The sequence below is a fragment of the Protopterus annectens genome, chromosome 9.part0 (assembly GCF_019279795.1).
Source record: "Protopterus annectens isolate FY-2018-M chromosome 9.part0, PAN1.0, whole genome shotgun sequence".
Classification (NCBI taxonomy): domain Eukaryota; kingdom Metazoa; phylum Chordata; order Ceratodontiformes; family Protopteridae; genus Protopterus; species Protopterus annectens.
The window spans coordinates 1,517,898,273-1,517,918,570 of NC_056743.1; the positions used below are offsets into that span (position 1 = coordinate 1,517,898,273).

A 20,298-nucleotide genomic window follows, 5' to 3' on the forward strand; every position below is an offset into this window, starting at 1 on the left:
TGCAAAGCTATGGAAAGGATCATCATGGACCTCATAAATAAAGATATTGGGGACCTACAGACACTGGATCCTACCCAGTCCAGCTTTGTTAAGGGCAGATCCTGCCTCTTAAACCTAGTCGATTTCTTTGAAACAGTCACCAAGGCCATTGACAAGGGGAAGGTGGTCCACACAGCCTACCTGGACCTCGCAAAAGCCTTCGATACAATACCCCACCCGGGCATTATAGATAAGCTCACCAGCTTAAATATAAACCCCTATGTCACTAAATGGGTTGCAAACTGGTTCAAGGACAGAACCCACATGACTAGAATTGCTGGAGACATGTCAGACTCCAAACCAGTTACAAGTGGCGTCCCACAAGGCTCAGTCCTGGGACCTCTCTTGTTTGGTATATATTTCTCGGAGGTACAGGCCAACATGGAAGGACTGTGGCTGACCAAGTTCGCAGATGACTGCAAACTGGACGCCATAATCGACTCTCCAGCCGACACAAGCATCCTCCAAAAGGGCCTCACAGAAACAGACAACTGGTGCCAGAGCCATGGCCTCAAGCTAAATACCAAAAAGTGTATAGTCATCCCCTTTGGCACAAAGTGCCCACAAATTAACACATAGGTGGTAATCCATTAAGTACAGAAGAAGTTATTAGGGACCTGGGGACCCAAGTTGATAGTAATCTCTCATTTGACAACCACGTGGCCAAAGTGGTTAGAAAAGCATTTTATATAGCCCACCTAATCATGAAGGGATTCACATCTAGATCAGGGGAGGTCATCGTGCCTCTTTACTCATCAGGCCCATAATTGAGTACAATGCCCCTTTTGGGATGTACCTTACCAGACACCTGCAGCAACTGGAAAGACCCCAAAAGTACCTCACCAAGAGGATCAAAGGGCTCAAACAGATGCCATATGCTGCCCGGTTAAAGAAACTCCAGCTCTACTCAGTGGCATACCGCCTGCTCAGAGGCGATCTGTGCCCGACGTATAAAGCCAAGTCCAACCCAGAATTAATGGACATGCTGCACCTCAGAAAATCCAAATCTCATCGAGCTACGCACTCGAGAGACTTGAACCTCAGCACTGAAATAAATAGGACATGCTGGAGGGACAGATTCATAACCCAGAGGCTCCCTTCACTCTGGAATAAAATCCCAGTCCAGGTTAGGCAGAGTCCCTCACTGACTCTCTTCAAGAGGAATCTTGATGAGTGGATGGGAGATCGTAGGTTTACCCTGGGTATCACTTATGTGTCACTGTTAGACAGAGGCACAGTATACTAACCTCGAAAAAGGACATAGCAAAATTAATTTAAAATGGGTGGTGAAAGCCAAACACACTCTGGCTAGGCTTATAAATGCCCTAGGGCAGATAGCCTAGTATGAACCTATATGTGTATATATAAAAAAAATGTAAATAAATGTGACCAAGGACTATATGAAGACAGACATGATGCAGCTCTCTCAATGTGCCTCCCAAGCAGGTAAGAACCTAGCCCCAAGCATCATTCTACCATAATTAAGAATGATGCTGCATTACACACAAAAAATATTAATTTTTAACTGACTTGTTTTCTGGTGTCATCTGAAGGAGGTACAATATATATTAGCCAGACAACAGACTGCAGACAGACCGAACTGTTTTGACAGGATCACCTGCACCTCTTACTTTAAGGTTTTTCAATATTGGCCAAGTCCTTATTCATCCCCACAATGCCGTTAAACTTTCAAAAAACAAATTCTGGACAATATAAAGGTACTGCTAGCAACTCAATGCTAGGAGCCTAAATAAAAAACTAAATTCCCTCCAAGCACTCCTTGCTTTAGAAAAAATTGATATATGCATCATCACAGAGACTTTGTTCAAGCCAGCAAGAACACCCTTCAAGCCAGTGAGCACACCCCAGCAGTCCAAAGATTCAATACCTATTGCATGTTCAAGGCCTGTAATTCAGACAAAGGTGCCAAGGGCAGAGGTAAAGCCATATCTTAAAAACATTCATCTCCAGATTTGTTAGCAAGGATAATGATATGGAGCTTTTTCATACCCAACTTACTATTAAGAAAACTAAATAACATAGCAAGCTATAGTACCTCCTCTATGTCCTCTTCTGCTCATACCATCTACCTAACCAGCTTGAAGCCCCTATGCATTAAACCCAATACCATTCTACTTGATGACTAACTGTCCCTCCACAAACTGTGAGAAATATACAGCCTCAAACATGCATGCTTAGAAATTCCTGGACTTTGTGAACGCTAGCTCACTGGACCAGTAAGTCTGCACCCTTAAAGCAGATATCCTTGAGTTGGTCATAACCAATATGGGACAGTTGGTGATCCACAGTGATTGTAACCTCCTCCTTGGACAAATCTGATCATACGTCAGTCACATTCACCTTAGGACTGAAGCCTGCATCAGCCACCAACATCTCTTCATGCAAGGATTATGCAAAGGCTAATCTACTAATGATCTGGCTAAATTCAAAAGCCCTCGCCATCTACAAGGCCACAGAACCCTTCACTGCAAAGTTCTGTAAACATGTAAATAGCAGCACAGATGCATCTATACTCCCCTCAGAAATAAATACAATGCCAAATTCCAAAATAATTTAGGATTCCACCATAGTGGTTCAGGAGCTACAATAAAATTAAACTATCACATGCAAAAACAAGCTTGATTCCGAAAGTCTAAAGTGACCTGGCTTTACCCAAAGAACTTTACCCAAAGAACATAGAAAATGTACCAGAAAATCAATTTAGCGCAAACTTCATACCCCCTCCCCACTGATTTTCTGCAGTCAGATACCTTAAACTAACCCCCAAATCTCCTCAGAGTAAGTAATTAAGGCACTGTCAAAGAGCAACTGCACATCTGTGGGCCTGTATGACATACAGGGCTGTCTACTGGTTAGCTTGAAACAATCTGTCAGATCCCTTGCAAAAGACACTCAATATCAGCCTCAAAACAGGCTTTGTTACAGACATCACCACTATTAACCCACTTAAAGTGGGAGTGTGTGTGGGGGGGGTCTCAACAGACTTGGGTAATTACAGACCCAGACGTCTGACCGGTCTCATTTCTAGGGCTATAGAAAAAATCATTATAAAATTAATTAAACAGTGACTTTGGGAACAGTTTCTTAACATAAGCCAGTATACATAGATCTTACCTACTTAACCAGGTAGACCTTTTTGAGAAAGTAACAAACACAAACGATAAGGGTAAAGTCATACAAAGGTATTCAATACCATTCCACACCGGGGTATCAGAAAATCTCACCGCTAAAAGTAAACCCTCATGTAACAAACTGGATAACAAAAATGGCTGACAAACAGAATCAAGGAGAGAAAAAAAACAGTTGTAACTTCATCAACTCCAGAAGACTTAATCACCAACTGAATGCCTGGATTTCAGTCCTTGGGCCATACCCCTTTAGCACCATTTCTCAGAGATCACAGCCAATACAAAGGATTATGGCAGACTTAGTTAACTTGGAACCATCACTAACTCCCCCGAAGACACTAACATCTTACAACAGGGTTTGTCCAAAAATGAACAGCTGGTTTCAGAACTATGAGCTATGCAGAACACCAAATACTTAAAAACAAAATAAAGCTCACTTTTTGTTACTAGACCTCCTCCGTCAGACGACACTTAAATGATCATAAAGCAAAGAATAAACAACTCATAGAGTTTGTATTACTTTCTCTTCTTCAAAAAAACATTAACAGAATTTAAAAACATACATTTTTTCAACGTTTTGTACGAGATAAAATAACATACGCCGCAAAATAAAGCAACACACAGGTTCAAATAATTAATTTTCTTCCCAGAATCAGTTAACCACGTTCCTATGCCAGATGGTGAAATTCAGGCGCGAATAGTTAACCCTGCCTTTTTCTCCGCCCCATGACGCGATTCGTGACGTCATCGGGGTCCTTTCTGCTCGATAAAGTAATCTCGTTTGTGGCTGTTGGAGTTTAATGTGACTTATTATGTTCAGTTTAGCCATCATGTAGCACATTAACATGGTATTTATTAGATTGTGAAGGAGTGTATATCTACTCGAAGTTGACACAACGCATACGGTACTAGTTTTCCAAATTTCCACTGTGGTACTAGTAGCGGTAGTGACGGTTACAGGAGAGAAGTTTGTTAATTGCTTGTAAATTGTACTAAGGTTTGTCATTTCACTGTACAGCCTCAGTATTCTTGATTGCATGTCCTTGTCTGCTCAAGTTTTGAGTGTAAATAAATGTTCATGTACTGTATTTTCTTTATTTTTGTTTTCATTTTGATAACCTCGTGTTTCTGTAAACAAGTTGAAAACAGTATTACGTTTATTATTTGAGATGCTTTCCATACAGGGTAATGGATTAGGATTAGCGTTTAACATTGTCTTATTTTCTGCTTTGTCGTGTAATTGTCAACTGTCACTTTGTTGTGCGTATGTTTTGAGGGTAGGGGTTGAAGATGACAAATCTCAGATTTTAGTGCAAGATTGAGGAAGCTGTTAATCTTTATCAGAAACTCATTGGCATTATATTAAACTATAGAAATGTCAAAAAATCTATATCACCGATACTTTTTGATTATCCTGATGTATGAATAAATTGTGGGTATGCAGAATCTCATGATTCAAACAGAACTCCCGTGTGGGCATCTATAAAGGTGTCAGTTTTACTTATAAAAGGCACCATACACTTGGAAAATTATTCTAAAACTACCATTCAGAATTTCAGTTAAACAAATTCAAGATGTGTGCAGAGGACAGGATTGGAAATGAGAATAATTTAAGCCATTCGGTTGTGTAGTCGAATCTAAGCATGTCCACTAAATTGCCACAATCAACATCAGTGGCTGGATGATTCTTGCCTCACAATCCTGCAGACCCTAGGTCTTGGCCACACCTGGACATGCTTATGTCTGCCCCCCACCCCGGCTCCCATACATTAAAGAGTTGGCGAAAGGGACGGATTCCCCGAGCCCTTGTACTCTAACAAGGTATCCAAGCAATTTAGCCCGCCAGCATGACTGTGACATCCTAGCTTTCATTCCTGACACTGAATAGGGAAGGCCCATACAAGAAAAGAATGCCTGCCTGGGATAGAAACCCAAAGTTCCTTCTCTATCTTTACTGGGAGCCAGCAAGATACTATGTTATGTGTCACCTTATCTAAGGACACTGTGTCTGTAATCTCATTCTTTGTTATCCTTTCTCTTTAAAGCACTTTGTTCCTATCCCCCCTTTTTTACCATTTCCTGTTTGCCTTTTTATATCTCCCTTATTTATATTACAACCTGCTATTCCCTACCCACATCTTTTGACTCATTACCTTGTATTTTCTCTCCTATCTTTTCATCAGATTTCTCATTAGATCCTTCTGTGGCCCCTTCTAAGCAGCCCAAGAAATCATACCCTGAAACCCTACAGCCTGTTTTCAAGACTGTAATCCTACGTATTCTTATTCAAACTTCCTTTCACTCAGCTTGTTTAGTATTTGTCTCTTTCAAAATCTACCATGTTCAGTGCACGATTAAACCACTTTCGTGGTGGCACCTCAACCTGTTTCCGTGGTGTTGCCTCTCAAACTTACCTTTTTACAATGTTCCTGCTGCCCACTACTGTATAAATATCACTAACTTTTACTAGCGCATTACATAAATGCTTTTCTCCTCAAACCTCTCTCTCTTTTTTTTTTTTTTTTTTTTTTTTTTTTTTTTTTTTTATAAACATGTACTTGAACCTTTGCTGTATTTGATTTTATTCATGACCTACAAAAAGTATATCCAATGTGTACTGTTGTCTTAGGTTTTACCCTGTGTTCTATTTGCATTCATTCTGTTAAACTGATTAAGGTAGTTGTTATTTTTCTTATCTGCATTTTGAACATTTTGTACATATATTATGCATGGAGCTTTTCTCCCTGGGCCTCCATTTTGAACAACATATGCCCAGGTGGGCAAGCCTAATAAATGATAAAATAATAATAAATTGTCCCTTTGGGACTCTTGGAAAGTGGCTGTCTCATATTTGCTCAACCATTGCACATGGACCTCTTCCAGTGTTTTTCCATCTTGCACTTATCTTCCCCCATGGTAAATGATGGCACAGAATCCCAGTCTCTTAAAAATGCTATTCTAACACTGCAGCACATGAGATTTGAAATGTCTTTCATACCTGTGACTTCATTAGTTTAGCTGCATTGTCTTTCCCTCCGACTCGCACTTTATGAAAGCCTGCAGTGTGCGTTTAATCAAAATGAATGTGATATCAACATGGTGGAATCTGACCAGTTCTTCTGCTTTCCTTAGCAGGACCACCCTGAAATGATAGTTTGAAAAATGATGCAATGTCAGTAACGCAACAGATAGCACACTTGCCTTTGGTGCTGGAATAGCAGAAGGTTGTGGTTTAATTCCCACTCCACATGATTGCGTTGCAGACACTGCAGTTCAGCTTTCAGGAGGGTGCTGCACTCCTGAGAGTGTTGTTCAGTGTGTGATGACCCACCACTGGACCAGTAATCAAGGAGCCTCAATCCTCGCAACTGGCACCAGTGGGGGGTGTACACTGAGAAGTTGACAGGTACAGACACGGTATTTCCAGATCAGGCTCTCTGCATCAAGTTCAATTTCCTTTAAGTGCACACCGAGACCACAGTCAGTCCGAGGCTGGTTTTGCCCTATTCCTCCAGTTCCTCAGTAAGACTCTCAGCTGGCACAGCTGTAGAGTTCAGTCCTTAGCCAGGGTTCCAAGCCAAGTCCTCCCAACACACTGTCTTTGTAACCAGTGCTTTGTGTCCCTGCCCAAGTAGCTGACGCACACTCTTGGAGATTTGTCTTACACACACACACACACAAGAAAGTCTGGCACAGGTTTACTAGCTATGCACCTTCTGCCCAGACTATAAGGTTATCACTGTCACCAGAACCCCTTAACGGCTACTTTAAGGTCCTTAGCAAAGGGTGTCTGATTTTACTGTGTAATGTTAATATTAACACAAATGGTAGTTGACCAAGAGCAAGGCTATTAGGAGTGGCCTGCACAGTGTCACCAAATAAATGTGCAAGTACTGTCAAAAGTTGAATATCTCTACACAAATCAGCCAAATGAAGGGCTTGAATATGTTTAATAATAAGAGAACAAGACACTACTAAATATATATTTACAGTGACATCAAAGTTCAAAACCTCAGGAAATATTTAAAACAACATTGCAGGACAGTCTCAGATAAGTAAAGAAAACTATCTAAACCAAGCTTTACTATATTCCTAATCATATGTAAGAGAATTGTACTATTCCCTAGTAACTTACTTTAGAGCAAGACAGATGTGTGGTGAATGGGTCTTGTCAGGTCCGAGACGTAATGCACTCACTCTCTCTGAGACTTCTCAAATATTACTGCTGGGATAGCTTACAGAAAGATTACGTTTTGTTGTCATCTGACTCTATCCCAGGTGAAACCCCCACTGCTGGAAGCTTGGAACTATTTAGCATCTACCTGTGAAAATACAGAGACCTTGGATATTTGACAGATGCTAGAAGTCATAAAACAATTGCATTCTTTCATGCTTTACTAGCAATTAGTTCACTCTGAAGATAATGCAGAACGCTTCTCAGCGCAGACTCTTGTGTCTCTAGCTGCCTTGAAAACTGAAAGATACCATCTTTTATTCCGTAGGTATAATGTAATTTAATTTCAGCTATTTTTCTAAAGCTAACCTCCTGTATTCCAGTTTTTACTGTTACCAAATATAAAAATGTAACAGTTACAATAAGGCACACTGTGGTTGGATTTCAAACAACACTTTTTATAAAAACCTTTTTCAACACACACTTCTGTACAGGCAGTTTGATACATACATGACATATAGCTCTAATACACTTCAAACACAAGCATCTCATATAAATCATGTTGATGTTCACAAATGACATAAAATTAGTTACAAAATTCCAGATAGCTGTGCTGTCAGTGTTCCCCCTTTGTCACACTGTGGATGAGATGTTAAGCAGAGGACCTGTCTGCTTGAGGGTGGTAGTTATTCAGGTGAATATAAAAAGGTCCTACAACACCTGTCAAAAAGTGTAGGGCTATTTTATTAAACATGCATATTTACTACAGTCATTTAATATCTACAATCTTTGATGTACATTATTTACAATAGTTTAAACACTTCACCTCTCTATTCATTATACATTCCATTAGACCCCCACTCCATTTTCCACAACCAAAATCTTATCCTTTACAATACCTTTACCAAATTCCATCTTTCATTAAAATTATTTCCTTTACCCTTTGGTTTCATAAAACCCATATAACTGTAAACATTTTTTTGTCTGTTTTACATTCACTTCTGAGTCTAAATACCATAATACCTATTAGTCTAATTACCATGATACTCGCAATCAACAATATCCATATCTATACTCTCTATACCTTCAGAGTAATGTATACCTATCAGTTTTCCATACTTTCACAATTCTTTTACATTTTAAAAATACATGTTAAGTTGTCTCAAATTCTTGATAGATTATGTCACTGTTGTCTTCTTTTCTTTTATACATCACATTTGCTTTAACTGGCAGTTTTCTTATTCCTAATCTCCCCCAAAAATACTGACACTCTAATGGATGTTTATATCTTTGCCTTCTTGCCTTTATCGCCTAACATTTTTCTCTGTCTAATGCTTTCCAAAGATGCAAATAATGTTTTTGCATAATATTTTCAAACTGTATTTTTCTGTTTTTTTCAATATTTACATATATTTTCAACGTAATATTTTTCCTAATATATTTTAAATTCTTTGTTTATATTTTATCTTTTATTCTTAAATCTCTGCAGTGATTCCCACCCGCTACAGTATTAAGATCTTAATAACCTAAGCAGTAAACTGTCTTTATCTTCATTTATACGTTTCAAGGAGTCTATATTAAATGTTCGAACATTCAAAATTCCAAATCTCATATGGTCAACACCATATGATCAGATTTTTGAATGTTTGAACGTTGTAATAGAGATCTCCATACAGCGCAGAATGGGAATATTTCCCTTTTCTGCACTGTGGTGCGATCTCGGAGTTGGTATATTTAAAGAGTGGGGGGTTTGCCCCCCTGCTTAGAGTGTTCAGGTAGTTTTGTGTAGTTTATTTTTTTTATTCGATATTCGAATTTTTGCAAGTTCAATCATATTGTGTCGACCATATGGTATAGACCCCGTTTCAATACAAATTTAACCCAGTTGTATATGCTGCTTCTTTAATCAGACCCAAACCTCCCTGTTCTTTCTTAACATGTAATGTACATCTCTTCACTGGCTTCAGTCTTTAGCCCCAAATAAATACAAAAATTATTCTACGTAATTCCTTTTCATATGTTAATAGTAAACCAAACAAGCTTACCAAATACATAATTTTCACTATTGTTATTGAGTTTATTAAATGTACCTTTTTAAATGATAGTTTAAAGGAACTCCAAAATGTACACATTTCATATAATTTCTAACATCTTTTTTCATTGCACTTCTGTACTTCAGAACTTCTCTAAAATTGCTACTTCATGAAAATTAAACTCAATCCCTACTATTTCTTCATCATGTCCTAGTCCTTTACTTTTTTTTTTTGCTTAAGCACAAACCTATTGTATTTAAATTCTTATTAAAATTGTCCAGTACTTTTTCTATTTCTTTTACATCTTTGTACATAATTATAATATTATCCACGTATGACATAACTGGTATTTTAATGCCTTCCTGATTTATAGAGCATGTATCTTTCAGTTCTTGATTTATATGACCCACTATTACATTAATTATTAGTGTAAATATTGCACTGCCTTGTCTTAGCCCATTTTTTATAATCATGTCCTCGCCTAGCCATCCGTTTACTAAAATGTTTATAGTATACATTTGTTATTTTTTCACTTACATTTTACAATTCCAAAATTTCCCATAACTTAGTGTTGTGTAGTATCAAAGGCTTTCTGTATGTCACCTATCAAAAATTATCATCCGCTAACTCCCTAATTATCAATTTGTCATATCCTTCTTTTTACAGTATATATCATGTCATCTGTAACATTATTAATTATAGTTTCCACTCCCGTTCCAAATTATTTGCTTAAAAATTTTACAGTCTGCATTATTCGTTACTACTGGTCTCCAATTCTTTGTCATTGCCTGCTTCATGTGTTTTATATAAATTTTATTATTCCTCTGAACAATTCTTGTACTTAAATCCTTCTTTTAACCATTCATTTAATCCCTTTAAAAACATTTTTTGTCCTGGTTCCAAATTCTTATACATTAGATACTCTGTACCATCGGGTCCTGCTGCTGATTATATGTTCACCATTCCTAACATTCTATTCAATTCTTCCAAAACATATTTCCCTTTCTAATTGTTCTTTATCCTGTTGCAAAAATACTCTCCATCTTTATATTTTAGGTAAACCTTTCTCTTGAAACATTTCCTTTGCATATTCTGTCACCACTCCCATTACTTTTTCTTGTTTATTTTGCATCACATCTGATTTGTCTTTAATTCTCTCATTGCTGTGTAATTTTCTCTAAATATGGAGCTATTTCCTCTTTTTTTTCCTTGAACAAATACCTGCTTATACAACAAATGTGATTTTTGCCTGATTTAATTCATAATATTTCCTTTACTTTAGAAAATATTCTCTGTCATTCTTTTTCAATGTGAAATATAACTCTCTAATTAGTCTTATAATTTTCCTTATTATCTTTTCTTGTATCCAACTCCTATTATATGTAACATTTCATGTATTTTTTTCTTTAAAGGCTATCCACCATTCTGACCATCCAAGATGAAACCTTCTCATATGTATGATCTTTCCAAAATTCCTTCATTAAAAAGGTTCCTTTCTCATACCATTTGTCACGAAAGGAGATACTGCCAGCCCAGCTAGCTGTATGTCATTTGTGAATATTAACATGATTTGTATATGTGTTAACAAAAGGAGATGCTGCCAGCACAGCTGTCTGAAATTTTGTAAATGGTTATGTCATTTGTGAATGTAAACATGCTTCATGTAAGATGCTTGTTTTACAGATGCATTACAACTGTATGTCATATTGTGCAGACATGCTGAAGAGATATTTTGTAAAGTACTGAGCAGAAATTTATCTACACTATTGTAAATGTTTAAATGTATATTTTTTAACAGGGGAAACTGCAACACAAGAAGTTAACTTCAGAAAAATAGCTGAAATTAAATTACTTTATGACAGCAAGAGATAAGATGTCTATACTAGGAAGTTCTCTGTGTTGTCTTGAAAGCGAGATAATTACTAGGCTTGAGATGTGGAAGTGTTTTATAACTTCCACCATTTACCAAAGATCTGAGGTCTATGTATTTTCACAGGTAGATACTACCAACTGCATCAGTGGGGTTTTACCTGGGATAGAATCAGATGACAAGAAGTGTCATTCTGCAAGTGTTCCAGCAGTAATATTTGAGATATTAATTTAAGAACTCTCTGTGAGAGACTGGGCATTTTTGCATTTTGTCTTTGACCTGACAGCATTAGCTGGAAGACCCACTCACCGCATATATCTTGTTGCTCTGTAAGTAAGCCTAGGGAACAGTATAAGTCTCTTAGATTCAGTCAGAAATGTAGTGAAATGTAGTTTAGATGTTTTATTTATTTGGGACTGGCCTACAATGTTTTAAATATTTCCTGTGATTTTGAACTCTGATGTGATAATATACTGAGTGTTTTCTTGTTGTTTTATTATTTAGTATTAAATATATTTAAGCCTTTCATTGTAGCTGATATTTGTGAGAAATATTTAAGTTCTGAGTGGACTTGCATATTTATCTGGTAACACTGTGGGCCACTCCTAATAGCCTTGCTCTTGTTCAAACTACCATTTGTATCGATAGTAACTTTACACAGTAAGATTGAACACCCTTTGTTAAGGGCCTTAAAGTAGCTGATAAGGGCGTGGCTGGTGGCAGTGATAACTACCTTGTAATCTGGGCAGAAGGGGACATAGCTAGTAAACCCGTGCCAGCCTTTCCCAGGGGTGTGTGTGTGTACAACTCAAACCTCAGTGTGTGTGTGTGTGTGTGTGTGTTTTTGTCAGCTACTTGGACAGGGACACAAAGCACTGGTTGGACAGAGAGAGTGGTGGAGGCCTTGGCTTGGCCACTCAGCTGAGATCTTAAGTCTATAGCTGTGCAAGTGGGGAGTCTTATTGGGGATCTGTAGAAAGAGGGAGAAACCAGCCCCGGACTGGCTGTGGTCTCTGTGTGCTCAAGGGAAATTCACGTGATGCAGGGAGCTGCATCTGGAAATACTGTGTGTGTACTTGTCATCCTCCCAATGTATGTTCCCCACTGGTGCTAGTGGTCAGGATTGAAACTCCTTGATTACTGTTGCCAGTGGTGGGATGTCTCGTATATTGGTTGGCAGTGGTGGGATATCCACATATTAGGAGGGATGACCAATGCAGTTCTCCATTTGTGTGGCACAAAGCCTGTCTTGAGACTCAGGTTAAATAGTTACTGTAGTGGTCATGAAAGGTCATGTTTCATGCTATTTCAGAGGCATCCTGGGATATTGTTGGGGCAAATCAGTATGGTATTCCTGACCTTGGAGAGTGCATTGAGGACTTGCTACCTAGTGGTGATTTGGGGGAGTAAGTTCAGTGGTATTTACTGAGGGGTGGCTAGTAGGGGAGGGGTAAAATTGGAGTTGAATTGTCGGACAGTAGATTTGCTATATCTTCTGGCTCAGTGTAGGTGGCTCCATTTACAAATATCTTTGCTCATTGTTACTGCTTTTGAAACTGCAGACAGAGTTAAAGAAGGCCTTGTGGCAGTTCTTGACCTGGAAGGATTGGATGACACTGTTTTTTCATTATTGGATGACACTGTTTTTTCATTATTTGTTTTTAGTTTAACCTTTTGTCTTGTCATTATTCTGCTTTAATGTTGTTTGTTTTACCTTGGTATGGTGCCTAGTTATTAGGTAATATGTAAACCTGAATTTAAATTTGAAAGCATATTTCTTTTACCAAGTAGATTCACACATTTATAGAAAGTTAATAGAAGCTGAAAATGGGTAGTTGTAGGAAGGAACCTAAGAAGTACTCACTTGCGCTATCTTCTCTTACAACAATAAAGAGGAAACGCAGTGTGTACACAGCAAACTTGAAATTTAATGTTGAACGGCTCACAATTACACACTCCTCATAAACATAATGACCTTCACTCGATAAAACATAAAAAATTGTTGTGCATTTGAAGTTAGTTTAGCGCTTTCACCTACTCATATAGGCTTCTTCAGAACTCGAGTGAAGGTCATTATGTTTATGAGGAGTGTGTAATTGTGAGCCGTTCAACATTAAATTTCAAGTTTGCTGTGTGCACACTGCGTTTCCTCTTTATTGTTGTAAGAGAAGATAGCGCAAGTGAGTACTTAGAAAGTTAATAGACATGATGTCTAAAGGGTTATTCTAGATGCTGGCCCAGTTTTCCATTTACCCAGAACACTGTCTGTCTGGTTAAGTGACGTATTCAGAGTCGCACACTAGAAAAGTGGAGTCCAGGGGACTCGAGCTCTGGAGTAGTCTTCAAGTTCTGCTTTAATGTCTTATTAAATTTAATTAGTGTGTGTGTGTGTGTATATATATATATATGTGTATATATATATAGATAGATAAATAAAACAAAAACTGGGCATGCTATACAGGAATAAGTTTCCTCACAGCAGCTACCAAAATTACCCTGGCGAAAACCTACCTGTTGCCCTCATTGTTAATATGGGGCTCCAATTCTAACTAACTTGCAGACCTCCCTAAGAAGAAAAGCTAGAAAGTTGGTATAGCAAAATTGCCAAATTTGCCATAAACCCGACCCCTTTAACTCATCACTGTAAAGCCTTACTTTCCCCAAGAAGCCTTTGAACTACCCCTCCACCTCCAGTACATACAGCTTACTATGGTATATAAAATCATCCACAACCCACTAGCTAGTCCTGCTCTTAACCCAGTAATGAACATTTTTATCCCAAGTATTTCCGATCTGAAGACAAACATCTCTTCACAACTTATAAGCTTAACGAAACTCAAGGCCTAAGTCTTTACCGCTGCTCTGTGGCAAAATTATGGCACTCTCTTCCTTTAGCTATCAAAACTGCTACTAACCTGCACTCCTTCAAAACCTGTATAAAAGAAAACTTAAAAAAAAACCTTGCATTTGCTCCTGTATGAGCCCAGGCTAAGGTACTCTTGTACCTGTTTCTACCTCTGCTCTCTTTATCCCCACTACTAACTTACACTACCCTCCCTTCCTTTACACATACTTGCCTGAGGTTACACTCGTACCTTTTCCATATCTATTCCAACTATCCCCTCTGTCACACCCTACCCTTCTTTACTTGTACTGTCCTACACCTTCACCAATGTAATGTGTTCCCATATTTCATTATCTGTTATAATATTAATAATTGTTATAATTGTCTATTGTGTAAATAATGCTGCATTTTCCTGTTATCAGACTTTTCACGTAAGTTATGCTTGAATGCTGTGACTTATGTCTGAGTTTTTATTCTGTCAAACTAATGTGCTGTTTTCATATTTGTGCTTGAATGTTATGACTTCTTTATATCTGTCTAGTTTTTCATTTTGTTAACCATATGTATCTAGAGCTTTTCTCCCCTGCATCCGCTAAAATGGGTACCTCTTGACCCAGTTGGACTTTCCTGGTAAACAAATGCCAAATAAATTATTGCATTCTGAAAATGTTTAGTCACTTTTCTCATATCTGATTTAGTAAAATGTGAACTATCTCTGCTGCCATTTTTATTTTTTAACTTTTTTGCTTTGCAGAAAGTTGTCGAGCTGAAGGATTACATGCTACAAAGATGACACTAGCCTGTATCTCCTGCAGAGTTGCCTTGTCATATCAACAGCTTTATCTGTCCCCATTCGCTTGTGGCAGTGGTCCTAATGCGCTTCACTGGGCAGCATCCAGTGTCACCTTGAACTGTAGGCAACAAAGTACTTTAGCTGGAGGACACAACTCTGAGGCCTCCTCATCAGAGTCACGATCCACTTGGGCAAAAAATAAAGCTGAAAAGGAGAAGAGACTACGAGAAAAGATTTCTACTATCAAAGCTAAGACTGCTGCTCAAGAGACCGTAAGCATTGTGATGGTTTTAGTATTTATATATTTATTTTAAAATTCTTTTAAAAAATGTGCATGTTTTTATCTACTTTAATCTGTATTTGTGGAAAAGGTTGTCATGAATATTTTAGTTACAGGATTTAATTGGTGTCAATTAAACAATTGTTTTAACTACTAATTAGATTGGGAGGGGTATATAAGCAGGCACATTCTTCATTCTTTCATTTTACATCTGAGGAAGTCTGGTGGACGAAAACGCTTTGTATTGTGTGGCGTTTATGTGATTAAACCTGCTGCTGCTTACACCTACAGACTCGTGTTTTATTATTACCTTCTGCCTCTTTGGGTGCCTGTTGTGGTTTTATTGGTTCCTGGTTCTGTGGCACCCTTTCCTTGGAGTTTTTGGATGATTTAGAAGTTAGTCATATGATTAGGAATGAATTACTGCAGAAAAATAGTAGCTTCAAAGGGGAATGTAATGGTTATCAATATGACAAAAATATTATTTTTGTTGCAGAATTTACTGAATTTACAAATTCTTTGTTAATTTAAAGAACATTGGCTCATTTTACATGAAAACAAAAGATTTTTTGAATGAAAAAGTTAAAATAATTTCTAATAAATAGGATAAGAGTCTTGCGGATATGTAGATACATTGTTATTTTTGTAGAAGTATTACATTTTGTGAATTTCCAAGGGAATATTTCACGCTGATTCTTGTAACGTTTGTAAATATGTAGTGAAGTGTTTATAGAGGCAGATTTGCATGTAATTTTCAAGGAGTTATTTATTTAGTTTTTTTTGTAAATTTGGGCTTGCATATGTAGGGCAGACTAAAATAAAGTTGAAAAAACCTGTATAAGAGTACATGAATGATGATAAAATACGAACTTGGATAATCCTGTTTCTGCTTACAGGTTCATAGGTAAATACTAGGCAGTCAGTCTGCAGACTATTACACTCCTATCCAATAACCAGTCAGTGACCATAGATGAGAATCAAACCTGGTACTTTGTGAAGTAAACACTGTAACTATTATCTTAACTCCCCAAAACATATTTTGACCGTCTGTAATGGTAATATATTTTTTTAATGTTTGTATTATTTAGCAAGTAATGATTAACGAAAGAACTGAAATATTATTGGAAAAAGTCACAAAACAAATCTTCCAGGACACACCACGAGAACAATGAAATCTTCTAAAAAATGCGTTCTTTATTCCACTCGATAAAAGGATGTATAAGCGCTTTCACATGCGTCTTGCATGCTTCTTCAGATACAATTCAAAACATCTAACCTAGTTACTTATATACATCTCATTATTAACAATCATTGAAACCGTTAAAACAATTATGCTGTTATACCATAATTAACCCATTAGCTAAAGAATTCTCTTATATTCATGATTTAATGCTGTTCATTTTACTTCCCTCCCTGATACGACTAGTAGTATCCACATATCTGAATGCAAAAACAGAAACAACCTCATATTCGCATGCCATAATTCATACATTTTTCATATATATCATGATGAGAGCATTTTAATGCTTACGAAGATCAAAAGCAAGCAGCATCTTCCTCCTTATACTACTTATTACAAATAAGGGCGGAGCAAAACATATCCTCCTTTTGTTAAGCACTACCGCTATTAAAAACGTCGTGCCTTGAATATTCCTTTCTCAGTATATTAATTCGATTTAACATCCACCAATTGGGCTACGATCAATCCATTACTCAGGAAGTTTTCCAAAATAATGCTATGCTTTCATTTTATCTCCCCTATGAAACTAGCATCAAAATCATGTACATAGATGCAAAATAAAAAACATATAACAAATAATAAAGAATAATAAAAAACGATAGTAAAGATGGACCTCTTATGTACAAAACACGATCCATCTCCTGACTCCTACCATATTTATATCTAATCATCCTATCATTACAAACTTTTCATGTACATAGTTAAAAAATTTTTAAATAAAAAGTAGGATCCAAATCTAAACAGTGCCATATTTTCTATGCTATATATTATAAGCTAGATCTTAACAGACATATACATCCTAAATATCAAACTCACTGCTAACATGCATCTTACACCAAATATTCCTCTACCTAAAAACTATATGTATACAAATTTATATACACCCTATATATAGTAGAAATAATATCTACATATTAACCCTTCAATACCTTAAATAAAACGCATCTTTCATAGATAGTACCAATTATCGACAAATAGAAATGGAAAACACATTAAATTGTGTAAAATGAGATAACAAATCATGATGAACTGAATTAACAATAGGCTGAAAAGCCCATAAAATTTGGACTTCCATCTACATAGTTATTATTAACTTCTATGTCTCTGTTTTCAACTCAACTTTGACTTGTCATCATATCAAATAGACATTCATTACAAAGATTACATGTAAATATAAAACACACATATATGGCTATTATAGCCCTTTCCTATAAATCAAGGTTAAAAAATATATATAGAGCTAAAACATCAGTTATCATGATTAGCATTAATTTCATTCACTATTCATTTTCGTTAGGTAGCATTCATGGCCCTACTGTCCAGCATCTAGGAGTATATCTTCCATAGTTCCTACTAGGCTTAAATTTATAATATTAGTAGATATAATCAGTATATAGTATATTTAAAGAGTAGATTATTTTGAAAATCAATTCTAAAGGGTCATGTCTGATTCATTCATCTATTCTATAAATGGTTTCACTGTTGTGTAGTTATTGATCCCAGGGTCTCTGTGTGCCCCTGATCTAAGAATCCATTGCATTTCTAGTTTCGCTAGGGCATTATTATTATCACCCATCCTGGGACTAATGTGTAAAGTTTGTAGGACTCTGAATCTAAAATGATGTGTGGGATTCGAGTTAATATGCTTGGCTAGGGCATTTAGCTCATGCTGTTTCCTGATATCATATGTGTGATTATATATACGTTGTCTCAACTTCCTTTTTGTAAGGCCAATGTAAAAGGCTGGGCATAGGTCACAATTAGCCATATATGTCAAATTGCTAGTATCACAACTGGTTCTCATCCTAGGTGTATATTTAAAATGTCCATGTGGATGTATATATTCTTGTTGGTCCGTAATATATCTACACATACTACATTTCTCACATGGATATGTCCCAGGGACCATATGGTTTACCTCTCTCATGTTTATACTCTTTTGTAAATTGAATGAAAACATCGTTTTCAAATTATCAGCGGTTCGGAACACAAATCCTGGTCTGTCACCTACTATTATTCTGGTCTCATCTACTACAGTCAAGATATTCCAATGTTTATTCACTATCTCTTTGATTGCATTAATATCATTGGTGTATTTCAACATCACATTAATCCTAGTATTCTGTCTAATTGAGGTCATAGGTCGATAATCTCCAGACTTCTTGGAACCCATCATCACTATTGGTTTCTTATCCTGAGTAGCCCCTTCAGTACTATTTCGGGGTATAATCTTATTTCTCATTTCTTGTATCAACTTAATGTCATAGCCTCTATCAGCAAATAGACTTTCCATTCTATCCGCTTCAGTGCTTAACATTTCTGGATCTTTACATATTCTTGTTAATCTCCAAAATTGTCCACTTACTATGCCGGAGAACATATATCTAGGATGCATACTGCTATACTCTAGTATAGTATTTCTCCAGCAACTCTTTCTGTATAGCTTAGATGTTAATTTGTTATTAGTGTCATAATATAGGGTTATGTCTAGAAAGCTGATCTCTTCATATGAGTACTCATAAGTGAACTTTAGGAATCGCGTGGTTCCTTCCAGGTAGTCTACAGATTCTTTTATTTCCTCGGCAGTGCCATCCCAAACCAATAGCACATCATCCACAAACCGTTTATACATTTTTATTTTACTCATCCAAGAGCTATTGAATATGTGTTTTGATTCCCAGCTGTATAGTACTAAGTTTGCATATGAATTTGCACATGGGGTGCCCATGGCGACACCCCATGTATGCAAATAATATCTGCTGTTAAACATAAACACATTACAGCTCAGCACAGTTTCTAATAGTTGACCAATTAGAATCTGTCTATCTCCAGAGAACCCGCTTTCAGCTGCCATTACCTCCCTTACAGCTTGGGTACCATATTCATTAGGGATGCACGTGAAGAGATCACGTACATCCAGTGTGACCAATAACACTTCCCTATTTTCTATTCCCAAAGAATCAAAGGATTCAAGATCTTTCAGGAGGTGTTGTGTATCTCTGAGGATCGTGTCCACTTTATTCACTAATGGCCTCATCATTTTTTCTAAGAACCTGGAGATATTATATGTTGCCCAATCTCTACCTGACACTATGGGTCTCATCGGCATAGGTTCAGCTAATTTATGTACTTTGGGTAAACCCTTAAGTGTAGGTATCAAAGGTTCCTCTATATAAAGGAACTCAAACATTTCTTTACTGACCTGCCTACACATCAGGATATCATATAATTCATCTCTGACATTACTTATAATTTTCTTCACTCCTTCGATATCTAATTCTAAATAGGTGTCATTCTCGTTTAACATGGCTTCCACTGTCTTGATATACATATCTTTTTCAAGAAGTACCACTCCCCCTCCTTTGTCAGCATTTATAATAATCACATTCTCATTATTTCTTAAACTCATTAGAGAATTATATTCATCTTTCTCTAAGTTGAAAAACCTATTCTTAACATTTCTTTTAGTAAATAGTTCATAAATATCTTTTTCACAAGTCCTCACAAAGCATTCAACATTCGGTGGCAAGGTCGGTGAAAAAGTACTTTTGCGTTTAAAGTTAATATCTCCAGCTTGTAACTGGTAGCCTGAGTTCTTAAAAAGCATTCGTAATGCCACTTTTCTTGCAAACAGTCTTAAATCTAGCAGAATCTCAGACAGTTTACTACTTTGTGAGGGTATGTAATTCAACCCTTTGTTGAGTAAAGAAACATCAGATAAAGACAAATGGAGTTTAGAAAAATTAAATACCAGAGTCAGTTCCAGTTTTTCTTTTGGTACCTTTCGTGCTTCTCGGGTGAGAACTTCCGTTTCCTCGGGCCCCGGCTTTCCGACCTCCCTCTGGTGAAAGTGGGAAGTTTGATGGGAAAAGGAG

General features: G+C 37.0%; 1 protein-coding gene across 2 annotated transcripts in view; it reads left to right on the plus strand.

Annotated features, from left to right (window-relative positions):
• The first annotated feature begins 3,934 nt into the window (after positions 1 to 3,934).
• The window catches only part of VARS2 (valyl-tRNA synthetase 2, mitochondrial), a 1,808,135-nt gene continuing 1,791,771 nt past the window's right edge, over positions 3,935 to 20,298 (plus strand). Inside the window, exons 1-2 of one of the 2 annotated variants that reach the window (XM_044084462.1) lie at positions 3,935 to 4,185; positions 14,865 to 15,175. In XM_044084462.1, the coding sequence (XP_043940397.1) occupies positions 14,900 to 15,175 (276 nt within the window). In that variant the 5' untranslated portion in view covers positions 3,935 to 4,185; positions 14,865 to 14,899. The remainder of the gene's footprint in view (positions 4,186 to 14,864; positions 15,176 to 20,298) is intronic. The other variant, XM_044084463.1, reaches the window with a different exon arrangement.